This window comes from Pocillopora damicornis, chromosome 8 (genome assembly GCF_964200805.1).
Source record: "Pocillopora damicornis chromosome 8, jaPocDami1.2, whole genome shotgun sequence".
Lineage (NCBI taxonomy): Eukaryota > Metazoa > Cnidaria > Anthozoa > Scleractinia > Pocilloporidae > Pocillopora > Pocillopora damicornis.
This window is the reverse complement of record NC_142677.1, coordinates 1,696,163-1,721,165: the sequence shown is the minus strand read 5'-3', so window position 1 is coordinate 1,721,165 and position 25,003 is coordinate 1,696,163. Positions and strand designations below refer to the sequence as shown.

The following is a 25,003-nucleotide window of genomic DNA, read 5'->3' as shown; positions in this document are numbered from 1 at the left end:
CATCTTGAATTGAATTTAAAGCAACACTTTCGTTGTGGAAGACGAAATGTTCGAAAATCGGAGAATAACATTTGAGGTTTATCACGGGGATAGTCTCCAGTTTTAATTGGTGGTATGAGATTATAATCTCTTCCTGGGGTATATTAGATCACGCGATGCGTTTAGACTCATCTTGTCAGGGAAAAATTATTTGATGGATTATGAACACTGACATAGACTGCTATACCTTGCTTTGAAAATGACAGTGGAACTGAAAACCGTCCCATGAATTAGGCCCAGTTCAGATTTCGTGCTCCTGCTGAGTCGAAGTCAATTCAGAAACTAAGTTCGAGTAAAGCACGACAGAAGCAAGGTGTCTGAAGTAAATTTTTTTAACAAGTTCGACAAGAAATTAGGTGCTACAAGCCCTGCCCTGCTAAATGACTCTGGCGCGGTTCAAGCCGTGCCTCCGCCGAGCTAAAAAATATTCACAAATTATGCTGATGTATTTTGGCGGGATTGCGTTCTTGCGGGAAGTTACAAGACTAAATTGTTATTTTGCTTCATTAAATGCTGAATTCCGTATGACTTTAGCCCGATGTCTTAATCAGAGTCGTGTTTCTGCTGTGTTTAAGTCGAACCTGATTGCAGCAACTTCGATCGGCTAACAGAGGTACTACGTCTGAACTGGGCCTTAATTACATAACCTTGTCAGCACTATCCAAGGGTGAATGGGTGCGAGCTTTCGTTTTACTTTGGTCATTTGCTAGAATACAAGATTCCTCCTCGCAAGTAGTTATTTCTTCTTCAAACGCAGACACGGCCCCTTAATCTCGTACCCAGATTCTACCGCATACAGTAACTGACCGCGGGCCCCTAGCTCTACATCCCCTTCCCTGCTCTCTTTTTTTCTCACTGATCAAAAACAGAACAAACAGACAAACAAACAAACAAACAACAACAACAACAACAACAACAATACAACAAGATCTGGCAATAAACAATTCCCTGCATAGAACTGAAGCTTTATTTCATATCAGTTTAATTAAATAATGATTGCTTGATAGCAATAAATAGCCTCTTCCAAAAATAAATTATCTGAAGTACACCCTATTTTTTCTCACATTTAAATACAATTGAAGTGCAAATAGATACGCGACCTGTGGCTAGAAATGTGAATAACATTTCAAGAAACAACTTTTCTCGTAAAGTATAATTTCGTATTTACACTCTGTCGAAATTTTTATATTAATTTTGAAATAATTTAAAATAAAAAACATTCTCTCACAGTAAGTAAAATATTTCCACAACCCTTTGCTTGAGAAACACATAGAACACTGGCGTTTATTTAAATAAGCGACTTGTAGATAGAAATGTAAATAATGTCTGCATAAATAATTATTTCGTTATAATTTCCTAGTTCTGTTCCTCTCGCAAGAGTTTATCAAGCGTTTCTCCACAGTACTTAAAAAATTTCCAGAAATGTTTGCACAAGTAACCCATAGTAAAACAGGCTTTTCCGCGTTAAATATTTTCAGAGAAAGTGTGCACTCAACATACATAAAACCCACGCTTAAATTTGACGACGCGAAAAAACAAAACAGAAAAACAACGATCAGAAAAGGAAGCTACCGAAGGCTCCCTTAAAAATGCGTAATCGCTCACATTAATTCCAATTAAAAATATATATACACACACACACACAAACCCAACCTATATATATATATGTAAATATATAATTTCACAGCAAAGATCTTATGTGGTGATATGATCCACGATCCACGTCACACGTAAGAAAAGTTAAATAACACCTTAAGAAAATGCTCAGAATCCAAACTTCCTCATTAGCCTGAAGGTCATATATATCTATACACCACTGCTTTAAGTTCGGGTAAACTTATTTTCTTTGAGGAAAGTTATACCAATTTCACGTGGGAAGAAGGAGAAGAAAACTTCTACGACATTACACCGGCAAAATGAATTTAAAAAATGCCTGTTTTCCCGCGCTTCAAGCAGTTTGCTCCTGATATTGTATGTCCTTATTGGCTCCTTGAGATATTTTCCTTTTTTTCTAATTGGCTGTTGTGATAACTTTGGTTTTCGTTTAACGACACACGATCGAAACGCCCTGTAGTCATTAAAAAAAAAAAAAAAAACTAAACCTACAACATGGTCACGCAAGGTACTCAAGAAGTTGCGTGACGCACAAACAAGCAACTACAGAACAGTTTCTTTATCTGCGACGATGAGGACTTCACGAGATGTCGTCTCTCCCCTTATCATGTTAGACATTTCACTTTCAGTTTCCAAACTCGCTTCATACCTACAGTCTTTGTTTGAGTCCGTATTTTTGCTTCCTCTCCTGCTGGAGATGTAATATTGTCTTTGATTTCGATGCAAACGAGACACAACAAAGACAAACAGAGAAGCCATGATGCCCACACTTCCACACACAAAGAATGCCTGGTGGTAAGAACCTGTAGCTTCGTAAAGCCAGCCTGTATGTAGAGGAAAAAATATAGGCCCAGATTCTTACATATATCTTACATGTTTGGGTCCTTTGGAAAGAAAAAAAATGCATTTTTTTTTATCATCATCACTTTGTTAAGCACTGTGGCGCACTTTGTGGGCCGAAATGGAGATTAAAAGGTTGAATTGTATGGTAGCCCCCTCGTACGCTCGCGTGATCATTTAGGCTGTTTTTCGTTTGGTCATTTTTTTTCTTCTGTTTTTATTTTCTCGATGCCCTCTCAAAGTGATAATAATTGTAATACAATTTATGTTCTCGAGCATAAATATGTCTTGTACCCTTTTCCAAGTCATTTTAACCTTCGCCTAGCGGCTCGGGCTTAATTGACTTGAGTTGGGCCCAAAACCTATTTATCCCCTTGAAAATAAACTATGCTGTCTTGATAGAGAGCAAGAGAACGACAAAAGTTTGAAAAATCAGCTGAAGAAATTAGAAGTATTTTAATAATTTATTTTTCCCCCGTTCGTTTGTTTTAAGCTTAACAGGCAGAAATTTTCAAAATGTGCCACATAATTCTCTTCTTACCAGCGACCGGTGGTCCAAAACTCATGGGGATGGCCAACACCCCAAACATATTTCCCACTGCTTGTGAGAGCCTGTTCTTTCCAGCAATTTCTCCAGTGATTACAGCCACTTGCCCTACAAAGCATCCATCGAAAAAACCAAACACAAGAGAGTAAGTCAAGAGACCCGCGTAGCCTTCTGTGATTGGACAGATCATCGTGCTAATTCCTATGATAAACACTGAAAACTGATAGACGTAAACTTTGTTGACCCATCGTAGTTCACAGATCTTCCCGAATATCACACGCCCCACAGTAGACATGATCGAAAGGAAACCGACCAGCCATGCTCCTTTGGATGTCGGGATACCAAGATCATTGGCGTATTTCACCTAAAGGAAGATTAGTAAACAACACTTATTGACATGACTAAAGCAAGCTTCTGTGTAAGGTTGAGAGAGAGCCAACCATCAAACAGTGATGCACTATGAAGCAAAATATTGACCAGTAAACGCCATATCCACCTTTAATAGAGCGCTAACTCAGAATTTTTTTCAAAGTATGAGCCACAAATGAGCTGCTGTCGTACAGTGTTTGTCAATGATTTTCTATGCACATTTCTTGTGATTTGGCGTTATTTCTGTGACTTGAATGTCAAATTTGCTCCATCGCTTTAAGATTAAATTATGCTTTTGTCATGTTTTCTGGAAAATTTAAAGAGAACTGAAAGTAAAAAAATAATAAGCCAAGATATGATTTACTCGCGAATGACAGCCTTCAAATAAGCATCGAATAATACTGCAACAAAAGAATAAACGAGTGAGTAAAGGAGCGAAGAATTAAATCAGTCATTGTGTTGCAATTTTGAAGCTTGTCCTAATCATTTGTGCCAATTATTAAGAAAACTCTTTTTTCCAGACCACGTTGGAGGATGTTTTAAGTGCAGCTGGTTTTTTTTTTCTTTTCTTTTGAGCGTCAGATGAAGAAGAGAACGCCAAGAGCAAAGGAAATAGTAAATGTAACAGGGTAATTTAGTGTTGTCAACAGAGTTGATAATGCAAATTGGTCACCGTAAAGATTTTAAAGGCTGTCGTTTTGAGCATTAGCCCTTCGTCAGAGCGATTGAAGGAGTTTTAATTTGGGTTTTGTGTGGGTTTATATGCAGAAAATGGACCTACGCCATTGGTAACTTTTACAATGTTCACAACGCTGCTTACAATCTTCCTCAATCGTCGATAGTAGAAGAAAGATTCAGTGAAGATGACACTTCGTTGCGCAACCTAACTTTGGTTCTCTTAAATTGCTCAATTATAATTATTTTTTGTTTGTTTTTTTTCCGCTTGGATTTTCTTTTTTTCTTTTCTGTGTGCCATGCAATGTTTTCCTATACCTTGCGCGCAAACTGCGAAAGAATCTTTACGTTACCAAATAATTACTAACAGTAAGTTCCTTTTATAGTCACCGAGGTACTACGCCACAAACAGCGCATGAAGGTCTCCTAACTTACCAAATGGACGAAAGGGACCGGATATCCGAACTGAAATAACGCTACTGTTAGTACCCAGGCTACGTAAGCCCGGTTCCTCCAAATTGAAACGTCACACAACTGGCTACACTGTTTTGTCACGGCTCTGTCACGCTGTCTTTTTTTCAGCGGTTTATAGAGAAAGCACGCCACAACAAGAAACGCTGCGACTCCACTAAGTATACGCAGAGAGTTACTCCATCCGACGACCCAGAGTAAGTAATTGATGGCAGGCGAGGCGACCAATGAACCCACTCCACTTCCGCTGGTACCTAATCCATTCGCTAGTGCCAGTCTCTTATCAAAGTATTCTCCTAACATCACGATGGAAGGTACAAAGGAAAAACTCGACCCCACCCCCCAAAGAAGTCCATAGGTAAGGTACATGTAATGCAAGCGAGTCACAAGCGACGTAAGAAAAAGTCCAGTTACAGATAGAAGGGCGCCAACAAACGCTACTCGACGACATCCAAAGCGATCACACAAAATACTGGTCAGCGGACCACATAAGAAGTTGAGGGAACCGGCCATTGCACCAACCCAGGCTAAGGAGAAAGAAGGAACAGAAAAAGCAATGCTACCATGTCAGCGGTTACATTTCTGAATAAACACACCGTATCATGAAAGTGTCCTAAAATGTTACCTAATGGCTGCTGCTAAATGATGTACAACCTGAGTAGTTTCAATGTAAATTATATGCAGAAAAGATCAGTTCCACTGGAAAACTACAGGTAATGTTTTCAGAGCAGTTAACTTAACATGCCATCAATCTATGGCCCAAGAAATGTTACTCTGCTAACCTGAATTTAAACCAAACAATAAAACATATCATTTTAATTGTATAAGTGGCCATATCTGGTAAATATATCAACACTAGCAAATCATTAAGGTTTTAAATACTTAATAAATTCATCCCAAATTAAACTAACCCTTTAACTCCCATGAGTGACCAAGACAGAATTTCTCTTTACATTATCAATACAATATCAAGCAGACAAGTGATGAGAACAAAGAAAAATAGAAATTAAGGGAATGTAAGTTGATCCAATACCAAATTCTCCAACCAAACATCACTAGAACTGTATGGCAGACAGTAAGGAGAATTACTAATGAGATCTTGGGAGTGAAAGGGTTAAGAAACTTGACAATAAAATATTAAACCCACGCGGTAAGTTAAAAACTATGCCAAATTAGACCATTGGAAGAAAAAAATGGTATTTCTGACGAATGAGTCTGTGAATAAGGCAGAAATAGATATTTTGTCGGCACGAGATACGACAAGGCCTGGGCCTTAGGCCCGAGCATCATGGGTAATGATGCAGTGGTATATAAGGGAAAGTATAGCACGTGATGTCCATCTAGGCCTCAGAACCAACCGTTCACCTCTGGCTGATGACAAATTTATTTTAGTTTGAAAACATATTTTCTTTAGCTGTGAAGCCTCGTAGGATGGGCTGCCAACTGCTCTGAGTTTGGGCCATGGTTCCTACCCAGATTTCCTGTCATGTTTTTCCCCAAAGGGGTTTTTTCTGGCAGGTTTTTTCTGGCCTCTGTATAACCGTAGTTATGTCCTTGTAAGCGGTTGCCCATCTCTGTTAATCCAGACTTGGTGAAGTTTGCATGTTAGTAATGTATACCTTTTTTTAATGTCTAAGGAATTGACTGTATATCAGGATTGTATATGGTATATCAGTTGCGAAGATATGTATGTATGCATTCCCCGGGCTATATATGCCTCGGGTTGGTTCTCGGCAGGCTTTCCTAAATAAACTTATTTGGTGTACACTACTGTGTTATTTGTTGTGTAGTGGAGACAAAATTTATAGACTGAGATGAATCCTGTCACAGTGAACAATGCAGTTTGATAAAATTGATAAATTGAAGACTTTCCTTTCATCTGGAGGATTTCAAGTTGATCAACCCTCCTTATGGGAGGTCCAGTAGTCAATGTACTGGACTCTGGGTTGAGAGGCCTGGGTTCAAGACCTGGCTTGGACAATACATTGCGTTCTTGGGCAGGCCATTTCATTCTCACAGTACCTCTCATAAGAGCACACTTAATTTGGAGCCTTACTCTGTTATGTGTTTTGCGCCATCATGGTGAAAGCGATTGAAAAAAAAAAAATCAATCCCCTTAACGACAATTTTCCATATTACCATTAATTGTCTGCTTGATATTGTATTCATATTGAAAGGAGAAGATCTGTCTTGGTCACTCATTGGAGTATAAGGATTAAGAAAATCATAATAAAACTGGACAATGATTTGGATCTGACTTGTTCTACATCACTCGACACTCCAAGCAACTCTATGTGAGAAGAAGGAAATTCAAGACCTCCCTAACCTTGTCTTTATGATCTGTACTACAAGTTATGCAACATTGTGTTCCCCTCTTAGATTTAAGGCACAAACATGAACATGGATAAAACTCAGTCTATAATTTACAGTGCAGACCTCACATGCAGGTTTACCAGCTAGTTATTGTTCTTACCTGTCTCAGCTTCTCCCATGTGTTGTTCATCTACCAAATACTCGTACACAACACCAAATGAGTTATGAATACCAAACACTATAAAGTTGACACTGAAAGTACCACAGCAAACCACCCAACCCCACCCTCCATCAGGCTTTTCATTCTGCTCCTGTTCTGATTCCACAGTATCATTGTCTTCATCAAGGATTTGCTCTTTATCCTCCATTTTAAACCTATCTACACTGTTTCTTTTTTATTGGAAAATGGAAGCCATGGTTTAGATCCGTAAAAGCAAGTTTAGAAGAATCTGTCTTGTACCCATCAAAATGGTGTGATAGCTACAAAAGAAACATCAAGCTTAAGTACAGTTTTTGTCATCTTAAATTTATATGTAATAAGTAAGCAGAAGTTACTCATTAACAGCAGCAACCAGATCATCACATGCATTCAGTGGAAAACAATGTCAACCACATTCAAATTTTGAGTAACACTACTCCAAGGTATATTCAAACTTATTTGTGTTTCTGCTCTCTAAAGGTAGTAATAATATTTTCCTGCCCTATTGGGTGATCAAACCCTTGACCTTGAAAATCACTAATGCATCCATTAAATCTGAGAAGGAAAAGACAAAATTGAGGTGAAAGATAAAGCAATTAAGCTTAAATTTTCAAGTGAGTCACCTTGACATGGTTGAATCACTTCTGCTCTTGGTGAGCTTATGTCAGAATTTTATCCAAGGATAATAATTTTCAATTCTAGAGCCTTAAATTTACCTTTAACAGTGGAGTTCATGCACAGCATCATCATGTTCAGAAACATTCAATTAATTTGCACATCTCAAAAGCCATTTAAAGGAGAAAAAAAAAACCTTGACTTAATTTTTCATATTTCTTCTTGCAAAATTTGCATGAGAATTTTGCAAGGTAGAAATACATAATCAAAATAACTTTTGTGTGCAGTGACATATTGATTGCATCTGAAGGCTAACAGGAAATTATGCTCTCTGAGAAAATTCAATTATCCAAATGAATCAAATGGCTCCTTTGGCTTCACAGAAGGTGAAAACTTTAGCTAACAGCAGCTGCCGCATATATTGCTTAGAGATTAAGGTGGCAATGTATAGCAAAACTTTGCATTTACATGTGACTGCTCTTTAACTTTTTTGCTGCTTTGGCGAGGATAAAGTTTCATGTTGCTCAGTGTCTGTTATAAGGGGAAACTTATTTTCCTGAACAATTGTTAAAATTTAAATTTTTGAATATGAATAAGACTTCCTTTAGCATTATCAATGAATTTCTGTACAAAACCTTTCTTCTCCATTGTTCAGTGAGTACCTATACTACGATAAATCATTTTGGGAAAATTCACGCAAAAACGCACGGTTTTAGTTTTTTTTTTTTTGCACAGAAATTATGAAGTGTTATCTATATTTGACAAACAGAAGCAGGTGAAAAGTGTGCTTTCAGTCGCTGCATGAAATGTCTTTGAAAAAAATATATTTTAAAAATATATCTTGTACCGAAACCGAAACGAAAAGGCTTCCTAAACTGGTGGGTTTAATTAGGTTCAAACCAGCCAAAGGAAAACGTATGTTAACAGATTAACTCTCAAGTGAGACTGACATACTTAAGATGTGGCGAGCTGTTATTGAAATAGGACCGGTGTGAAAAAAGTTTCAGTCTTCAGACCTAAATTGTATGCTGTCCTCTCACGTTAAAATCCAATTTTCACTCCTGAAACCTTACGAGAGCTTAATCAATGCGATTCCTTCTGAAAACTGAACTTGTGCAATACACGTCTCAGAATTTTAGTTGTTTAAAACTGGATTCTCGTTAAATCGTGATATAATTCCTTAAGAATAACATTCAATTAAATACAGACTTCTTTCTTTAAAGAAAGCTCTATAATAAACGTATTATGATATCGTTTTTGTTGGCAATATTTTGTCTCTGTTGGAAAATCTCAGATGTTCGCCCGCAGCTCCTTGAAAAAATTATGTTATTGTTATTTCAAGGCGTCTCGCTAGGCCGGAGGCGCAAAGATTTTGACCAGACTTCTTCAGGCTAACTCTCTTGAATATTTCCAACATACTTCATACGATTAAGTCACTCTTACCTTGGTGACTTGTTCGATGTCCGAAAGCGGCTGAAAAAATTCGTAGATAATCTGAGACTGTCCACGAGGAAAAAATATTGTAATGCTACGTAGTTTTGGCAGAGTGACATTGGAGACAGATGACGCAATAGTAACGCTTGGTGGAAAAATAAAAGGAATGAACTCTTGGATTCTGAATAACAGACCTAACATAGCTAGCTTCTTGCCCGTGAACAGACGAAAATATCTAGACTTATATGAAATATATTTTTTCTCCTCGGATAGGAAATATCTAGCTTTTAAACTTGTGACTATATCAAGATCAGTTTTTCTTTTGTAAAAATTAGAAGGAAGAACTTTGAATTTCTGAAAAATTTCCCATTATTTCTCGTAAATGTGATGACTCATTTTTCTTTGTTTTGTTATTTTTAACGGGACAGTTAGCTTAGCATCTCGTTCTAAAGATAGTTGCATGTTACAAAAAAGCCTTGTCACCAAGAGGTGTGGGTGAGAATGGGGAAAGTGTATATGCGTTTTTTATTGGGGGTGGGAGGGGGACTTGTTTGTACGTTGTTCATTCAATCTGCAAACAAGAGTAGCATCAAACTATGTCTGATTGTCCACCTGGTTGCCGTGTGAACTTTAATATATTTTGTTTGTACGTTTTTACCAGAGATCAAAGTTTATTTATTAATATTTACTAAATGCACAGAGTCGAAATATTTCATCGATATCGCTTGTCCACAATTAAGTGGTGTGAACCTGTATCATTGGCCATAATAATTATCTGAAGAACAGGAAGGAAAGTCTCTCGCGTCCGGAAGGAACACTGGATACAGGATAAAATAAAGTGCATTTATGTCCTGGCTTTCGCTGGAGATAAATTAAAAACAAAGGCATCATTTTAATGTATTTTTCGGCCATTTGTTGCGAAATGTAAAGGAAGCTGTTATGATATGCAAAAAAAACCTTCCGGACATCAACGTTTGCTTTTTCTTTCTTATGTAACTCTCAACTGTTATGTAACTTTCTGGACTGGTTATGTAATCACTTCGGACTACTCACGTGTCAGTTCTCGGGTTACACGGAAAAAAACATTTTTTATATAAGAGAGTCGCTATCGCGTTGTTGTTGTTTCGTTAGCTCTAAAGGTAACCTGCCTCTCAAGTGATTAAAGTTTGTGTTCAAAGAAGCTTACTGGACTCAGACTCACTATCTTGCTCTCTCGCGTCCTAAAGGACAAAACTTGGTGTCAGGAGTTTGATCACGTTTCACGAGCTTTGTTGTTGTTGGTGGAAGTTTATTTTATATTGGTCATGACCTCGACCTCTGCTAGTCAGCAACCTTCTGGTTCATCGGCTGCTGCACCGATCTATACCACCACAGTACCGCTAGCCAAACCTCCAGATCCTCTTAATCTCGAAGACAGGTCACGTAGAGGCGATAACTGGTTACACTTTAAGAGAGCATGGCAAATCTATGAACGGGCGGCTGGGATAAGTCAAAAGGACGGCCCAGTCCGTGTTGCTCATTTTCTTAACATCGTTGGAAGAGAAGGAGTCCAATTGTTTGACACCTTTACCTTCGCTGAAGACGAAAGCGCTGACAATATTGATGACGTCCTGGCTAAATTTGAATCTCGTTGTTTGCCGCAGCGAAATCAGACGTATGAACGGTACCTCTTCAACAAGAGAGAGCAAGAACCAGGAGAAAGTGTCGATCAATATTGCACAGCACTGATGCGCCTTTCTGAACACTGTGGGTTCCTAACCCTAAGAGACAGCTTGATAAGAGACCGCCTCATCCTTGGAGTCAAGAATGATCGGTCACGCAAGAAACTTTTAGAGAAGAAAGATCTCACTTTGGATAACGCGTTGGATATCCTGCGAACACAAGAGCTAACTGATATACGCGCTTTAGACATGACAACTGAAGAAGCCAATGTGAATAGGGTAAAAGCCAAGAAAACGAAACCGCCTAAGACCCAGACTGAGGATACAACACCGCATAAACACACTTCAGGTAAGAAGCGGACTCCTCCGTGGAAGTCAAGAGGGAAAAGTTCTGGTAACCCCGACAATGTATACACACGAGAATGCAAGTTTTGTGGTACTGTTCACGAGATGAAAAAGTCAGCTTGTCCAGCAGTTGGCAAGAAATGCACCAAATGTGGCAGAGACGGACACTTTGCAAAAAAATGCCACTCTCGCTCTGTCAATCACGTACAAGATTGTGAAATCTACAGCCACAAACCCTCCCCCACATCAGCTTATGTAACGGCGTGCCTTAACAATAATGCCCAAGTACAACTTCAGATTGATACAGGTGCTTCATGTAATATTCTCCCCAAAAGTGCCTACATCCGGGCTACAGGAGACAAACAGTGTACAAACCTTGAACAGTCGTTTACAAGGCTCATCATGCACAACAAGACTGTAGTCTGGCCACTTGGTCAAATCCGCCTACTAACTGAACGGAAAGGAAGAAAATATGGAGTTCTTTATCACATTGTGAAGCAAGATTTGACACCCCTCCTCTGTCGAACGACGTGTGAAAAGATGAACCTGGTCAAAATCTTGGATGCTGACGTAAATGCGATTCACGACGAAAGAATTGACGTCTCGTCAAATGTTAGAAGTGATCCTATCCTATATGAATTTACCGATATCTTCACTGGAATTGGCTGCCTTGAAGGAACCTACTCCATTCAAGTGGACGAAGGTTTCCGCCCGGTGGTACATCCCCCTCGTAAAGTGCCAGTCCCACTTCGAGATACCCTCAAGTTAGAGCTGGATAACATGGTGAAGAGTGGTATCCTCGCCAAGGTAGTTGAACCGACATCATGGGTCTCTAGCCTTGTCATAGTGAAGAAATCTAACGGGAAAATACGAGTATGTCTGGATCCTCGAGATCTCAACCGCGCAGTGAAACGTTCACATTATCCACTTCCAACTATTGAGGAAGTAGCAACTCGCCTTAGTGGTGCTAAAGTCTTTAGCGTGTTAGATGCCAAATGTGGATTCTGGCAGGTACAACTTGATGGAAAGAGTAGTTACTTGACAACCATGAACACACCTTTTGGTCGCTATCGATGGCTCAGAATGCCATTCGGAATAAACTCAGCCCCAGAAGTATGGCAACAACGAATGCACGAGCTAGTAGAAGGACTCGCAGGTGTTGAAGTCATCGCCGATGATTTCCTAGTTTGCGGTTTTGGAGACTCTAATGAAGCTGCAATTGCCAACCATGATCAGAATCTCAAGGCTTTCCTCAGTCGCGCAAGAGAAAGAAACCTCACTCTCAACAGCGAGAAGTTGAAACTTCGACAGTCACAAGTTCCTTTCATAGGACACCTCCTTACAGCGGAAGGTCTAAAACCTGACCCGTTAAAGGTACAAGCTATAGTGGACTATCCGGTGCCTACCAATCTCGCTGAACTCAGAACGTTTCTGGGAATGGTGCAGTATCTGGCGAAATTCTGCCAACATCTGTCTACAGCATCACAGCCCTTAAGACAGTTGGAAAAGAAGGAAATAGAATGGCATTGGCAACACCCCCAAGATAAAGCCTTTAAGGAGATAAAAGAGCTCATCACTAAAGCCCCAGTCCTACAGTACTTTGACGTGAGTAAGAATGTCACTATACAGTGCGATGCCTCACAGTATGGCATTGGCGCAACTCTACTTCAGGAAGGACAGCCAGTTCACTACGCCAACAGGGCACTGACGTCGACAGAGCAAAATTACGCACAGATTGAGAAGGAGCTCTTAGCTGTTGTATTCTCTTGTGAGCACTTCGAGCATTACATTTATGGCAAGCACGTCACAGTCGAAACAGATCACAAGCCACTGATTGCTATACAGAAGAAGCCAATCAATACAGCTTCTAAGAGATTACAGCGTATGATGCTACGTCTTCAAAGATTTGACCTGAATCTCACTTACAAGCCAGGCAAAGAGATGTACATCGCTGACGCACTTTCTCGCGTTCTACCTAAGCAGTCAAAGGTACCAAATGCTAGCACCTCATCCTGCTATAAAGATCTAGAAACTGTCAACTTTGTTGAAGACTTATCGATATCAGAGTCGACACTTGCCAAGTTTCAAGTGGAAACGGCCAAGGATGAATCTTTACTAGCGTTGTCACAAGTCATACGCGCTGGCTGGCCTACAAAAACTTCCATGGTACCTACAAGCGCACAGCTTTTCTTCAAATACCGAGATGAAATGACGCTCCAAGATGGCCTAGTTTTCAAAGGAACGAAGATCGTTGTCCCAGAGAGCCTTCGCCGTGACATGATAGAGGAAACACACAAGTCCCATCAGGGACTCCAAGCATGCCTTCGAAGGGCCAGAGAGGTTTTCTTCTGGCCAGGAATGTCTGCACAACTCAAGAATCGTATTGATAAATGCTCTATATGCCAAAGTGTGAGACCTGAACAAGCCAGTGAACCTCTTCAGCCTCACCCAGTTCCTGACAGGCCATGGCAACGAGTTGGAACAGATTTGTTTACCTTCGAGAACCGAAACTACCTCGTATTAGTTGATTACTACAGCAACTTTATCGAGCTGGATCATCTTGCCGATACTACGTCCCAGACAGTCGTTCACAAGCTGAAGATGCATTTTTCGCGACATGGGGTACCCGATTACGTAGTTTCTGACAACGGTCCTCAGTACTCATCCTCAGAGTTCCGAAGATTTGCAGTAACGTGGAAGTTCACTCATATCACCACCTCACCACACTATCCACAAGCTAATGGGATGGCCGAAAGCGCAGTCAAAACCTGCAAGACTTTAATGAAGAAAGCTCTTCTGTCTCAATCCGATCCATATCTTGGTTTATTGGATCACCACAACACCCCCACTGCTGCGACAGGTATGTCTCCGTGCCAACGACTTTTTGGTCGCCGAACTAAGACACTTCTACCCTTCTCAGAGTCTTTACTCAAGACTGACCAAACAGTTAGTGATCTTCTCAAAAGGGATCGTGTCAAGCAAGCGAAACATTTCGACCAACATGCTAAACAACTCTCAGAACTCAAATCAGGTGACATAGTGCGCATGAAGATGCCTGGAGAAACAAAGTGGTCAAAGGCAGTTGTTTCTTCTAAAGTGGCATCTCGCAGTTACAAGGTTGAAGTCAATGGTAGATCCTACAGGCGTAATCGCAAGCAGTTGCGTTCTACCATGGAACCACTTCAAGAAACCCCCTTCAAAATGGACGAAGATGACCTGACCGTTCCAGACAATCTGCAGGAACAGGACCAACCCCCTCCAGCAAGTTCTCAAGTAGGAACATCCATGTCCCCTCCAAGATCTCAACTACCCCCAACACCTCAAACAGAGCTGAGTGCAAGACCACCTCACGAAGCTACTACAACTGAAATACGGACACGACATGGACGATTGATCAAGCCACCTAAAAAGTTTGACATTGAGTTATAGTTAAAAAAAAAAAAAAGAAAAAAATAGGAAAAAGGGAAAGATGTTATGATATGCAAAAAAAACCTTCCGGACATCAACGTTTGCTTTTTCTTTCTTATGTAACTCTCAACTGTTATGTAACTTTCTGGACTGGTTATGTAATCACTTCGGACTACTCACGTGTCAGTTCTCGGGTTACACGGAAAAAAACATTTTTTATATAAGAGAGTCGCTATCGCGTTGTTGTTGTTTCGTTAGCTCTAAAGGTAACCTGCCTCTCAAGTGATTAAAGTTTGTGTTCAAAGAAGCTTACTGGACTCAGACTCACTATCTTGCTCTCTCGCGTCCTAAAGGACAAAACTGAAGCATTTGGTGTGTTTTCTTGTTTTCATCGGAAACGTCGGTTTCGAACTGTCAGTTAGCGCAACCTGTGTGAGATTGCGTGATGTCTGTCACACAACCCAAACTATGAGTGTTATTCTAATTTAAATTCTCGCCATTGGGATGAAGCAACGCGCCATAAGTATGTCACATTTTGAGTATCTTTCTATTTCAGGTTTTAATCAGCACAATTGACTTTGATTGCATTCCAGGTTGTTCAATGACATTCAAAGATGACGTGTCCAAGACGTTTGGGAATTTGTTATTTGTCCTTGTTTAGTGACGCGTTTCCCGCCTTTGATTTTCTTTTGTTTATTTTTGTTTTAACGCTTTTGTTATTCAAACATATTTGCTAAACTCGTAGGGCGCCTTTCAAATGCAAAATTTACATATTTCTAGTATTCGAGGAATCCACGCAAATCTGTGAAGAATCAATAGACTTTGCAGGCAGGTTTCTTTAATTTTGGATACTGCAAAATTCTACACTTGTCGAGGACTTCGCAAAGATGGCGGCGAACGAGTCGCTTCGGAGGCAAAGCGAGACCCGAGAGTCAGCTATTTTCACACAAACCATTCGAGAGCGGTCAGGTATTTAAAGTTGTGCTGTTTTAAATGTTGTTACGTGTTCGCTGATTGCGCCTTTAAGTAATTGAACAAACATTTGTATGTATGTTTCATTTAAATGCTGTTTCATATGCGGTACCCCAAATTTATCTGCCTAACGAGCGAGTAAACTGCTGTGAAGCTTTTTAAAGTAAGAGTTACTGCAGCTCCTATCGGAATGTTTTTCTTATGTACACGATATTAATTCGTGTTTGGTCCAAATTTTGTCATTTGTCGTCAACTCTTGTAAGGTCAAACGTCTAGATATGAAATTAACTTTATTAAGCCGTAGCTTCAAGGCGTCGGCTACTACTGATCGATAGTTCGAGTATGAATCGTTCGAACCGAGATTTCCCCTGTGGTATTAACTAATAATCGTAAAAGTCGCAGATTGTGAAATAATTTACATAGTTTTGTTGGTAAATTAATTGTAGTGTTCTGAAGCACCAAGTGTTAAGTGCCTTGTCAGCAATATTCCCTTGGAAATTGAAGAGAAGATCATCGAAACTTGATAATTTTTATGCTGTGTACACTTTTCCTTGAAAGAGCAACACGTTGAGAATTATCTCCTGCTTGCTGCATTCTCGCAAGTAAATCAACTGTTAACATTTCCTTGTTTCGAAGTTGAATGCTTCTCGTTCTTCACTGATGACGAAACAGAATTGGCGGTGACAGTTGCTCGGTGATGCCAGCTCAAAAGGGTTCTTTATCTTATCGAATCAGTTGTTTTCATATTTTGACTCCCTGGAGACAACTGAATGGTTTCCTTGCAAACTCTTGGCGCTTTCAGACACAGATCTTATTTTAAAAGGGAAATTTGACCTTCAAGTAACATTTCTTAGCCAGACAACCCTTACTCGGCTGTTTTCGAGATGATCGGCCACCCGTACGGTGTTTTCCAACTGACAATCTTCACGAAAATGTTTTTATTGCTCAACCTCAAAAGCTTTATTTTTACAAAAATATGAATAACAAAATTGGTAGCAAAAGTTAGAATTGTGTATCATCGTCAAGTAATCCAAGCCTGTGTTGATGTACTTAGATAAATGTTATTTTCTGTCAACCAAAGTGATATGAAGGAGGTGAAAGAGATGTTTAATAAGTTATTTATCGGCTCGAGGTAGTGACCGACGTCTTTGTCTAAAAATACTGCCCAGCCGGAAAAACGAGATAAATTTATGAAAATTGGTAACGAAGGTAGGGATGTACTCGGCGACTCACTGAAATGTTACCCTGCGGGCAGAGATAGGAAAAGACGGACCGCGCTAAGAACCAATCAGATTTCAGGATTTGTTATCGTACCCTCTGAGAAAAAAATAAAAACAAATATTTCGGATGACAGCGGTGACGTATTCAATTTTCCAGAAAGATGAAGCGATTATACTTCATTTGTGTAAATAAACAAGTGATTAAGTTATAAAAACAGATTTGGAGACAGTATGCTCTGTTAAATGTTTTACCTGGTAAACATGCAGAACAACAAAACTGTATTTTAAAACATGGCACTTGATGAAAATTACTTTGATGCGTTTAAACCCTCGGGCAAGGTTTAACTAGTGTAGAAAATACACTCAACACGAGAACTACTTTTTAAGTTTTGAACAGGATGATATTGACTTCTGTGGTTTCAGACGAGTATCGCCTCTTGATTTAAAAAAGTTGCGATTTTGCCCCACTCAAAAAAAAAACACATTTTGTGTCCGTGTTCAGTTCGGAAGACGAGGTTATTCATCGAAACGCTTTTCTGCGGAAAAACACAGCAAAACAAAACAAAAGAAATAAAAGAGTGTCGATTCTTCTAGCTTTTTTTCATTTTGGGGGCCTCCACGTACTTATCAAAATGCGTCGATTATAAAAACGGCTTGATGAGTTTTCTCCTGTAATTTAAGCTCTGCAAGACCTTCAGTCCCTATTTTGCAAAGAAATACTCGGTAGTTCACATAAATACAAAATATTCTTCTCTGAGCCAAATATTTTTCCAAGAAATTTTGCTCTCTGTGTCTCAAACATGCGAAATTTGACTTCTTTTATCGAACACTCTTACTAAACGTTATATATGAATTATTGACAAGCAGCCATAAGAATCTCGACTCTTTGATTGTCTCCTCCCATACCCGTTAGACAATTAAAATTACAGTCCTTAATGAAACTTAAATTGCTATTAATCATGCTGTTTTTAATTTTCGTTTGTTTATATCAATAATTGATCGCAGAAGTTTTCAAGTAACTGATTGTGCAGCGAATATTTGAGCCTGCAACAGTCGATAATCGCCGGTCAGTAAGGAATCTAAGCATCGTAAGTACGTCATGCATGAGGAATTATTATGGACATTACTATATGTATGTAAAGTATAGGACATAATATTTATTGAGTAGATAATAATTCCCCATACATGACGTACTTTGGCTGAGCATTAATATTTCCGCTAGCCACAATGCTCGCACGTCAGGCAGATACTTCACGGTTGAAAATGTAGTAAACTGCTTTCTTTCGTTTTTTTCTTTCTTTTCTTTTAATTTTTTTTTGTCAAAATAAAAATAGAATGATATTCCTAATCATATAGACTTACTAAAGTGCTATGACCAACTCTGGTTACTAGGAGCTTCCTGTGGCTAAAAACTGAAGTGCCAATAGGAACGCGAAACAACCGTAGGTTTGACTCATGCTAGGAAAACCTATTTTTCTTTTTTGTGGTGTGCCTGTGTCGTTACCGACCAGGAAATATAACCAGCTTTCGCAAAAGGCTAAGAGTGAATATTTTGTCGTTAAAAACTAACCCACAATAAAGTCTGAGGAAAACTACAACAACAGACGGTTACAGCTGTAGACGAATTGCAGACTGAATATCTAATAAGGAACTATGAAAAATTAACTTCAGTGGGAAAAAAGACACAGCTCGTTGAGTGAAGGATCGATGGACATGGAGCAAGCAATTGAATATCCTTCCTTTGAAAAAAAAAAAGTTCCAGGTGCTGTTAGATTTACTATTTAAACTTATTTTTTCCTTTCCTCAATTTTTTGTGAATATATTCTGTAAAACAGCATCCTTTAGCTAGTTCCCCTGAAGTCTACCGTCAGTGCTCTCATTTAAGTATACCTGAGCCGCTGCCGATTTTGAACACACCTCTGAAATAGAGCTCTGCTCTCTCATCGATACCAGGGACCAGAATAGAAAGTAAAGATGTCGACAAATATATCACGACAAAGTTGTAGTATAGTTGCTACACTATTCAAAATTGCAGATCAACAAAGACTGACTTGGATGATTAAGATGCATTTACTTAAGTTACCTCTCTCACGTCAAAACTGATATATCGCTTTATCATTTTACTTGCAAAAAAATTTGAATGTAATCAGCCTCATCTGAAAAAGGTTTTCCTTTTCATTTAATTACTGCTTAGCAGTTTTCGACTCCGTGTTGCGTGCGGCTGATTCTGTTTTTTGGGCAAAATGTTATTCTTACTGTATGCTTAGCGTTAACAATCTGGAACTTGCTTGCGGCATATTTTTGTTCTCTATTGGTTTGACAGACAGACATCGAAAGAGGGAAACTTTTCCGCTGCATATTTTATCATAATTTACGTTTTACGCCGCGAGAAATTGCGTTATCAAACGTCGATGTGGTGATAGTATAACCCAGAGTTCTGCAGCATAGACTTGAGAAAGTAATAGGAATTATTAGTTTGGTTTATACGAAAGTTTGCCTTGAGTTTCAGACGTGGATCAAAAATAGTTATTTTAACCCCCTATCGTTTAACATAACTCTCCTTATCACCCACCACACGATATTTGTGCGATCGAAATCTAAATGAATTTTCTCAAATTGTATTCAGCAAATAATTTCTGTTCTTAAAGACAGATAATTTGCAGGAATTGTGCGCCACAAACATTTCAATTTTTGCATGAATATGAAAAAAGACTAAGGCGACGCTAGAAGTACATTTAGGCTATATTCCGTGAACTTTGTTTTCCATCTCTTAATTTACATCATACATATCACACGTCGCTTTTTATATCAACTTACTGATGCATTAGTCGCTTACCCCAGAAGCGGAAGGCACATGCAAAGATATTTAAGTAGTGTTCTATTTTTACTGCATAAAACTTAAAATTTGAAACCAGGATATAACCTGACAGCGCTAAAAAAAATGCAGCAAGGTAGGTCATATTACAGTTTTTCGGCCTCAAGTCTACACCCCACAGAATGTGCATGCTTGTAAGTGCGTATGTTTAGTTTTGTGAGCGAATTCTTGTTAGATCCTCCAGAAATTGATATATGAAAATCGCAGATACTTAGGTGATTATTCAATTACTATCACGATATATCTGTCGGAAAACAAATTCTTCCTACTCCGGTAGGTTTCTAGGCTTATTAAACCTAAAATAATTATTTCGTATTTTGTTCAAGACATGTTTATGTAATGTGAAGTTGATTTAAAACAATATTGACTTTGCAATAATTGTCAGTCAGTTGAGTTAAAACGTTAATGGTAAGAGGCGATTGTCAGGAAATCGTCATTTTCTGATGCAACAGATGAGAACCACCTGGTTTTCTTGGATGTGTTGTTCTTTCTGTATTGAATAAAATAATTCAGCTCAAGTTATTTGTTTGCAAATCCTATCGCGGAAGACGGATGTTAAGACCAACATGGAATGAAAAACAATATTGTTCTTTTCGGATGATCTACATAACGACGTGATTAAACTAAAGAACAAAATCAATTGAAGATGTTCGGATCCGCCGGCGATGATCTGGTTTGCGTAGGAAGAGGTAATTTTTCGGTCATGATCCTTTCTGACGAAAAAGTTTTGTATCCCGAATTTTGTTTCCTGTCAGACCTTAATTTTTCAGACTTTCTGTACCAAGTTATCTTTTAGTGGTAGTTTTTTTTACAGTTTTAAATAAAAGTAGCTTATTCTAGTCGTGGATTTTAAGATTATTCTAGGAGATCGAAGATATCTATGTTTGGGAGGAAGTAGTGTCAAAGCAACTTGAATTTTGTATGGTACGTCATTAAGCAAACGGCTAACTTTTCTCGACGCTATTGTGTTGATCTACCAGAAAATTCTCATCAGATATCAAAGCCAATGTAGGAGACATGCAAGGGAGAAAACGGAAACTTAAGGAGCAGTTTGTGACGTTTTGTAACGATGTGCGTCAACGCTAGAAAGGTGGAGGGAGCTGTTCAAATGCTCAATGGTTGGCTCACGTGGCTTTGGCTTGATATTTTGTTTTTCTTAATATCTAGGAGAGAGAGAGGAAATTCATAAGAAGACCTTCCAAAAATGGATCAATTCAAAGCTTGCAATGGTAAGCTAAGGGCGTATTGGACGTCGTTGGTTGACTTTATTTATCTACAATAAAACGTATTAGGGGAAAAAAAAGAAAAGAAAAAGGCAGTAAGTTTTTATCTCTGCCATCGAAAAAGGTGTGGTTTAATTAGGAACGCATTTTGGGAAGGTCGCCGCCATTTTAATTATTGCCTAGCAACCTTGCTGCTTTCCTTTGAAAAAATCGCACTTTTTTCTTCATTTGGCATCAGTGCATACATACATGCGCATTTTTTTCTACATCACATGTATATTATCGTATTCCATTACCTCCTTAGTTATACGTGTTATTGATAAAACAGTCTTGCTGACGAAAAATTACGTTTTTTCTCAAATGTCTCGTAGGCCGTGCCACCTTTAGAGGTGAAGGATCTTATCGAGGAAGTCCGAGATGGACATGTGTTCCTTTCTCTGCTGGAGGTCCTCTTGGGAACAACACTGGTAAGTCTCGTTGTAGTAACGTTTGGTGACGTCATGAATGTATCTAACAGTTGGCAACAGAAACCGTTGTCCCGTTTGATTTTTTGAGACCTTTTTTGTTGACGTTCTGTTGCTTACTTGATGCTTGTCTTCATATAGGATTGCTAATAGTTTAAAACATTGCACTGCTGGCCGAGGACCATGCTAACAAACTGAAACGGGACTGTAAGGCACATGATCTCAAGTAGCTGATCTTAATGAGCTACAGTATAGTAACTTTCTTTCACCTTTCTATCGAGAGGTGATTATAGCAAAATATACCACAATTCTCAACCAGTGAATGCTCGCATATCAATGAGTACTAGATTTACAATTAAGTATTATTATAGCAGTTGGGATTCGATAAAATTCTGAGTCGTCTGGCTTCGCAGCCCCTATTTGGTGTCGTCACGTATGTAGGCTAAGAATGCGTCTTATAACAGCCGCGAAGGAGGGTTCAGAACTTTTTTATTTCTATGTAATGCCACAGGCCACGGAACAAAATGTCGGTTGTAAGGACAGCGGAGAGTTTGCGAATTACTTGTCTTTGACTTATAATTTACAAACTCTTCTTAAGACTTACAATAATTGCCATACCTGCTTCTCTACCACTAAAAAAAAAGTTAGTGATACGTTAAAAAATGCGAACGTTTTTTCGACAGAAAAGAGAGAAAGGCCGAATGCGCCTCCATAAACTCACCAATGTGACAACAGCACTGAAGGTGTTGGAAAAAAACAAGGTAAGGTTGCATTTTTGTAACTAATGTGTCGATCAATTTGATGCTTCAAGCCCCCCAAGGCAACCCACGAGCATTTAACTGTTAGGCAACCCACAGGCATTTGAACGTCGTCCATTCTCGGGGTTTGCCCGGGGAGGGATGCTGAAGCTTCGAATTGATCGACGCATAAATTTGTGTCAAACTGCAACGAATGTGGTCATTGTCTACCTCTAAATATCTTTTTCTTCATTGTTCGAGGGTTTTTTCATTCTTTTATATACTGTTGTTGTTGGTGGTGATTCTGCACTTTTAGCTTTTTAAGAGGTCGTTTGATAGATACCCAAAACTTCTGCTCTGTTAAGCGATCCAGGGTATATTTAAATGCAAACCTTTCGACATGAAATTGATTTTGTCTTTTATTAACACACAATCAAAACTTGTTTTAACTGAGAAGACGGCGCTATTTTCACCTTCTCCTGAAATTTATTTTTAGGTCAAACTTGTTGGGATCAGCAATTACGACATTGTCGATGGAAAGAGCACGACCATTCTTGGACTGATATGGAGTATTATTTTACGATTCCAGGTATGTTACCCATAATCCTTTAACTCCTAGAAGTGATTGACATGTAATTTATCCTTGTAATATCTATATGTTATTCAGCAAACAGGTAATGAGAATACTCAAACTTATCAGGTAGAAGGTGTTACGTTGATCTAACAATAAATTCTTGTAACTAATTTAGAAGGAAATGTGTAGGAAGGGAGAATTAACAATCCGATCTTGGGAGCTGAAGGGTTAATCGCAGACGAGTGAAAGTTTGAGTCCTTCACTATCTATAAATTGCTAGACCCTAAAAAGTTTCCAAACCCATCCGTTATAGTAGATTTTAGTTATTATCGTACTGAATTCGTCTTTTCAATCTATGCCGTAAGCTACGGTTTCTCATTTTCCCCTTTTGACTTAGAACCGAAGTGTTACCAGTGACTTTGCAAAAACTTTGCAAAAAACTGAAAAAATTAAGTTCAGGCCAACTGTAACTCGATGTCACAAATAGAGACCTACTTGAAGGTTTCTAAACACCCAAACGTTGATGTGGATTTTGTTTTCTTTACTATATCTCAACGTCCCCTTAGGTGCAAGGCGTAATGACTGGAGATGATTCTGGAGATTCCAGCGTCAAAGATTTTCAAGTCGAGAAAAAACTGCTTTCTTGGTGTAAGACATCGCTTGAAGGGTGAGGCCCAAAATGATGTGCATTTGATAACCCAAGGTGAAAGGTCAAAAGCGAAGGTCAAGAACAAACGGATGTAATCAGAGCAAATAAAATGTCACAAAGTGACTAACGGGAGGAAAATGTAGCCGTTTGTATTATCACCAACCGAGACTAACTTCCAACAGGCGCACCCGTTAAATTTTGTCAGTTATAAACTACATTTGCTCCTGAATTTTCTTGTTTCGATAGTTAAAATATCTGGGTATTCCTTTTATTCTACTTTCTTTTTCTGAGGTAGAGTATCATCTCGTATCATCTTTACTGCTGATGAATTTTGATTTCTAAAAATTCCCGTTAGGTACGAGGATTCTGTTAAATTGAAAGACTTCACAACAAGTTGGAGAGATGGTCTAGCTTTCAACGCCATCATCCATACTCACAAGTAAGTAATCCGTGTCATTTCTCTGTGGTTACTTTTTTCAGTTATTTAGTAACTCTCCGTGAGCCGTGAGAGGTTTGTTGAATTAGCAATTGCGGCACAGATTAGAGAAGTACTTCTGGTGTCGTCTCCTGATTTTTTGATCGAGAGGAAGGATAATTATGTATTTACAGTAATGTAATTGAAGAAATGAGGTTTTGATATGTATAAAAGTTTCTGAAAAGGCTGAGAGGTTAATCACCGTGTGAAGGGAAGTAAGAGTCGAGGATACAGTTTAATCGAGACCGCCATCTTGATTTCAATGGCAAGCGAAGCCTGGATACAGCATTCGGCTCCTAACCCCACCCCACTAATTTACTATCAAAGACCACTATTACCCCTCCACACGGAGTTGCCTTTCTTTGTATTTTGCATCCTTCCTATATTATCACCAAACAGTCAGAAAAAAATTGAAATTAGAAAGCGGAAAGTCTAATATAAACGATTTCCTTGGTTCTGCGCCATAACATGTATTCCTTCTAGCCAGAAAGCCCCTCAGTAATTAAAGCAGTCCAATCCCTTGTGACAACTCTAAGAATGTTTGTATAGCTCTCTGTTTCTTATACTCCTTTCTCCTTATTTTTCCTTGATTTTCTTTTTTTTTCCAGGCCAGAGCTGTTTCGATTTGAGAGCCTTTTAAAAAATGATAACAAGACAAATCTTGATCACGCGTTTAACGTGGCGAACGAAGAGTTTTCAGTTCCGAAGCTGTTGGACCCAGCAGGTGAGTTGATGTTAGTTTAAAAGTCTCCCTGTTTTTTTGTTTTGGCCCAATTTCAATTTCACAGATTTTTAATCAAAGACTAAGTTGTAAATTTTACTGTCCTCACTTGGCCCCGTTCTTGTTCGCATAAAGCACATTTTAAGCCTCCTTTGGTTGTCAGCCGTTTTTCAATTTTGAAACTCTTACACTCTTCATTTAAATAAGATGTACATTTTCGTCAAAGTATGCCGGCAATAACCATATCATAGCATTTCGATTTGGAATTGAAGAACAACTACACTTATGTACGACAGCTCTTCCCTTCACTTTATATGTCAGCGTGTGATGTGCGTCTCAATTTTCAGCAAGACATTTTAAGTGTACAATTAGAGAGCTTTTCTCACTTGATGTAGTAAAAATATCTAATGAGTTAAAAAAAAACAAAGAAACCTACTTTTTCTCCGTCAGAGGCAGAACTTCTGTGCTTTTTCAAGCTTCTTTCGCATTCTAAAGATCTCTTCAGTTGGACTGATTTGATTTTTTTTCCACTGAATACTTAATGAATTTGTGTTAAGGTGCGG

General features: G+C 38.8%; 2 protein-coding genes across 5 annotated transcripts in view; one reads left to right on the top strand and one right to left on the bottom strand.

The window, feature by feature from the left end:
• Positions 1 to 968: 968 nt before the first annotated feature.
• LOC113682379 (monocarboxylate transporter 10) lies at positions 969 to 24,979 on the bottom strand. 2 transcript variants are annotated; one of them, XM_089180412.1, is made up of 5 exons: positions 24,877 to 24,979; positions 7,029 to 7,348; positions 4,520 to 5,082; positions 3,035 to 3,404; positions 969 to 2,477 (listed from the first exon to the last, which is right to left on the bottom strand). In XM_089180412.1, exons 2-5 carry the CDS (start codon positions 7,234 to 7,236, stop codon positions 2,197 to 2,199), a joined length of 1,422 nt encoding a protein of 473 aa, XP_089036538.1. In that variant the 5' UTR covers positions 7,237 to 7,348; positions 24,877 to 24,979; the 3' UTR covers positions 969 to 2,196. The 2 variants fall into 2 exon arrangements, with proteins under 2 accessions (XP_089036538.1, XP_027055341.2); XM_027199540.2 differs by lacking the exon at positions 24,877 to 24,979 and adding an exon at positions 9,126 to 9,245.
• Positions 15,045 to 25,003, top strand: part of LOC113682377 (uncharacterized) — a 50,871-nt gene continuing 40,912 nt past the window's right edge. For all 3 annotated transcript variants that reach the window (XM_089180405.1, XM_089180403.1, XM_089180402.1), the window contains exons 1-8: positions 15,045 to 15,499; positions 20,765 to 20,826; positions 21,192 to 21,287; positions 21,968 to 22,045; positions 22,518 to 22,610; positions 23,162 to 23,262; positions 23,600 to 23,683; positions 24,328 to 24,443. In XM_089180405.1, the coding sequence (XP_089036531.1) occupies positions 15,418 to 15,499; positions 20,765 to 20,826; positions 21,192 to 21,287; positions 21,968 to 22,045; positions 22,518 to 22,610; positions 23,162 to 23,262; positions 23,600 to 23,683; positions 24,328 to 24,443 (712 nt within the window). In that variant the 5' untranslated portion in view covers positions 15,045 to 15,417. The remainder of the gene's footprint in view (positions 15,500 to 20,764; positions 20,827 to 21,191; positions 21,288 to 21,967; positions 22,046 to 22,517; positions 22,611 to 23,161; positions 23,263 to 23,599; positions 23,684 to 24,327; positions 24,444 to 25,003) is intronic.